General features: G+C 43.3%; 1 protein-coding gene across 1 annotated transcript; it reads right to left on the reverse strand.

Annotated features, from left to right (window-relative positions):
- Nucleotides 1-397: 397 nt before the first annotated feature.
- Nucleotides 398-3,441, reverse strand: LOC140663636 (uncharacterized). The gene is made up of 7 exons (XM_072887905.1): nucleotides 3,219-3,441; nucleotides 2,552-2,969; nucleotides 1,996-2,293; nucleotides 1,675-1,912; nucleotides 1,122-1,396; nucleotides 591-941; nucleotides 398-520 (listed from the first exon to the last, which is right to left on the reverse strand). The coding sequence occupies exons 1-7, from the start codon at nucleotides 3,439-3,441 to the stop codon at nucleotides 398-400; spliced, it is 1,926 nt and encodes a 641-aa protein (XP_072744006.1).
- Nucleotides 3,442-4,209: the final 768 nt, after the last annotated feature.

Below are 4,209 nucleotides of genomic sequence, written 5' to 3' on the forward strand. Positions count from 1 at the left end.
TCTGCATCGAATAAGCTCTTGTTTAACTCGATTGGACGAAAAATAAAAATGTTCGGCTAACTTTAGTTCGAAATTTTAATTATTTAATTAAAAAAAAATGAACGACCAAACGTTTTAATTGGACGACCAATCATGAACAAACGATGACCAAACGATTAGTTAATTTTAATTCTAAAAAAATCAAAGTGATTCGGCTAACTTTACGGAGCTTCGAATAAGCTCTTGTTTAACTCGATTGGAAGAAAAATAAAAATGTTCAGCTAACTTTACTTCGAAATTTTAATTATTTAATTAAAAAAAAATGAACGACCAAACGTTTTAATTGGACGACCAATCATCACCAAACGATTACCAAGCAATTAGTTAATTTTAATTATAAAAGATCAAAGTGGTTCGGCTAACTGTACGGAGGTGTGCTGGTGTCTAGGTCTTTATGTCGGAATGGTTTTGCTCTGCTGTGGTGAGTAGTTGGACTAGGTCTAACATTCCTCATATATTGCCGGAATTTTTCTAGGAACATCTGTGGGTAGTCCATTGATTTTTTCAGTCATGAAGTATTCGCCTGGAATCCGTAATGTTTTACCATGTACGTAGACCATTTCGGCTGCTGATGCCTTGATGTCGTCCTTGATGCTTGTTCGTAAGCCTAGTAATACTGTTGGGAGAACCTCTGTCCAGTTTTGCGTAGTTTGGCATTTTATGGCCGTTTTTAATGATCGATGCCAGCGTTCTATGATGCCGTTGGACTGAGGGTGATATGCCGTTGTCCTTATGCGAGTGCTCCCGATTAATTTGATTAAAACTTCGAAGATGAGAGACTCGAATTGGCTGCCTCTATCAGTTGTTATGATTGCTGGTGCTCTAAATCTGGCAATCCATGTATTGTAAAAGGCAAAAGTGATGGTGTCCGCTGATATGTTGGTTATAGGCACTGCTTCTGGCTACCGTGTGCATCTGTCGATGATTGTGAGACAGTATCTGTATCCTTGGGAAGGTGGCAATGGGCCGATTATGTTCAGATGTACATGGTAAAATCGTTCATTCGGTACGTCTATGTGCTCTAATATACGACGGGTATGGCGCTGGATTTTGGAACATTGACATGGAAGGCATGTTTTTACCCAGTCGCGTACGTTTTTATTCATGCCAGGCCATATAAAACGTTGTGCTACCATCTTTTGTGTAGCTCGCGCACCAGGATGCGACAATTTGTGTACAGTGTCGATGATCTTTCTTCGTAATGATGCTGGGACGTAGATTCGGATTGTATCTGTGACATCGCAGTATATTGTTCTGTCCGACTCGTCCAATCGTAATGGTTTCAGTGAGAGTGTCGTCTGGTTTTGTAGCAATGTTTGTAATTCCTGATCGTTCTGTTGCTCTGCCGCTATTTCATCTGTGATGATACAATAACAGGCATATCTATAGCATTGACCCTTGATAATGCGTCTGCGACGATATTGTCCTTTCCAGAAATATGCTCGATCCGAGTGATAAATTGACTGATGTAGTTCAGATGACGTAGCTGTCTGGGTGATGCCTTCTCCGGTTTTTGACAAAAGGCGTAGGTAAGAGGCTTTTGGTCGGTGTAAACCGTTACTTCGCGTCCTTCAATCATATGTCTGAAAAACTTAACAGATTCGTAGATAGAAAGTAATTCGCGATTATACGTACTGTACTGTGTCTGGGTCTTTGTTAGTTTCCACGAGAAGAATTCTAGTAGTGATGGGTAACTTTCTTCTACCTGTTCCAATACTGCGTCGATAGCTATGTCTGACGCGTCCGTTTTAAGAATTAACTGTGTGCCTTCTGCAGGATGTGCTAACAGCGCTGCATTGGCTATTATTTGTTCCTTGCACAGTTTGAACGCTTTTTCAGCTTCTTCGTTCCATTGCACTGGCCTCTTGTCTTTCTTTCGACCTCCCGTGGTTAAGGCGTATAATGGTGCTTGAGTCTTGGCTGTTCGCTTGGAAGAAAGCGTCGATAGAAGTTTACCATGTCCAGGAATCTACGAAGTTCTTCCATGATGGTAGGTTTCTTGAAAAGCAGTATTGCGTCGACTTTATCCTTAAGAGGCTTAATGCCCTCTTCGTTAATTGCACAGCCTAGGTACTTGACTTCCTTTTTGCCGAAAACGCATTTATTGACGTTGATCGTTAGTTCATAATCCTTCAATCTCTGTAGGACCTGTCTGAGGTGCTGTCTATGTTCCTCCTCTGTCTTGGAGGCGATTAGTATGTCGTCGATGTAACAGTAGCAAAATTCAAGTCTTCTTAAAGCTGTGTCCATAAATCTTTGGAAAGATTGCGCTGCGTTTGTTAGTCCAAATGGCATAATGTTAAATTTGAATAAACCAAAAGGCGTAATTAAAGCAATCTTTTCCTTGTCACTTTCTACTACCGGGATTTGATGATATGCTCTTGTTAGATCCAGTATCGTAAAGATAGCACAGCCATGTAATTTGTGTGTAAAATCTTGGATATGTAGTAAAGGATATTTATCCGGTATTGTAACCTTGTTCAATCTGCGGTAGTCCCCGCATATCTTTCACCCTCCGGTAGCCTTCTTTGTTAAATGCATTGTGCTCACCCATTGTCCTTTTCCCGGTCTGCAGGTGCCATTTTTGATCCAGTCTTCTAGCTCTCTCTTAGCGAATCTCATCCTCCCAGGTGATAAACGCCTGGCTCTGTCTGAAATCGGTGGTCTCTTGGTTACGATTTGATGCTCCACATTATGCTTGGTTGTGTTGTCTTCTCCTGGTTTAGTTACCTCTATAAATTCCCTAAAAACTTGATAATAACTAGAACCTCTGCCGAGGATGGTTACCGATTGTACGTGCCCGGATGAGACCTTCGTAACGACATTTAGATTGGTTGTCCCGTCGACTAGGCGTCGGTTCCTGAGATCGACTAGCAGGTTGTGTTGATATAAAAAATCTGTCCCCAGGATAGGTTGCGATTCCTCAGCTACTATAAACGTCCATGTATAGTTCCGTCTGAGTCCTAGATCTAATTCTAACTTGGCACAGCCGAATATCTTGATGCGAGATCCGTTTGCAGCGAACAGTTGTAAGTTGTTGGTTTTGTTACGGTTTTTATTTCATTGTTTTGGAAACACAGAAATATCAGAGCCTGTGTCGACTAAATATCTCGTTGCGGATTTTTTATCCGTCACCAGGAGACGTATCTTTTTGCCCGCATCTGTCGCAGCCGTCTCACCCTGCGCGGGGCTGACTAGTTTCTTGGTTTTCTCCTCCCAGATACAAGGTTTAGTACATCTGTAAGCTTTAGCTCCAAACCTTTTATGGTAATAACAAACAGAAGGGCTCATACTTACAGGTGCGCGTTTGTCCTTGGACTTTGATCTAGATTCGTCTCGCCGGTATCTTGGCCTCGATCTAGACCGGCCGCGTCTTTGATTGATAGAAAGTCGTTCCACCATCTTCTTAATTTGTTGTACCTCTGCATGCAGATCCTGGTAAGTACTTTCAGTCTTCTTACTGGGTGTTGGTTCGTAGCTCACTAACGCCAATTGTGGTTTGATTGCCTCCATGATCCTATCTGCCTGCGTGGCGAGCGTATTTAAGTCGATGCCAGAATTGATTATGAGTATTCCGCGCGCCGCCTCCGGGAGCTGTTCTAGAAAGAGCGTCCGGATCACGGCGTCTGCGCATTGGCCTCTTGCTAAGTTGCGAAGGCGCTACAAGAAAAGTGAGAGTTTTTCGTCACTTATCTCCTGTGCTCTTAGCAGCTTTCTCATCCGCATTCAGCTGACTCTCCGAATACTTCAATGATTCTGTTCTTGATAGCCGTACTTGTTAGTGGCCGGAGGGTTCGACATCAAATCACCAACCACTGGAATGAGTCTGATCTAAAATGCTCAGAACGTCGATATTTAGCATCGTCGGAGGTAATTCTATGCAACGCGAAAGTGGAAACTCTACAACGTCAAACCAGTGCATGGGCATTTCCTTCCAAAGGGGTTGCGGTATCACTATTTGCCGAGTTGCGCTTATGTATGCTTCGTCCGCACCCATTACGTACCTGTTGAAGCTCGTCGCCATCGCTGGATTTGATGGATTGGCAGCGGAGGGTATTCCAGTTCCTTGACCCCCGCTGGCGGTTTAGAGGAGGTCTTCGCCGACGGAATCATCCATGTATAGTGGATTGCCGCCACGTGGCGGTGACCGATCTACTGGCACAGCGAACC

The sequence above is a fragment of the Anoplolepis gracilipes genome, chromosome 3 (genome assembly GCF_047496725.1).
Source record: "Anoplolepis gracilipes chromosome 3, ASM4749672v1, whole genome shotgun sequence".
Classification (NCBI taxonomy): domain Eukaryota; kingdom Metazoa; phylum Arthropoda; class Insecta; order Hymenoptera; family Formicidae; genus Anoplolepis; species Anoplolepis gracilipes.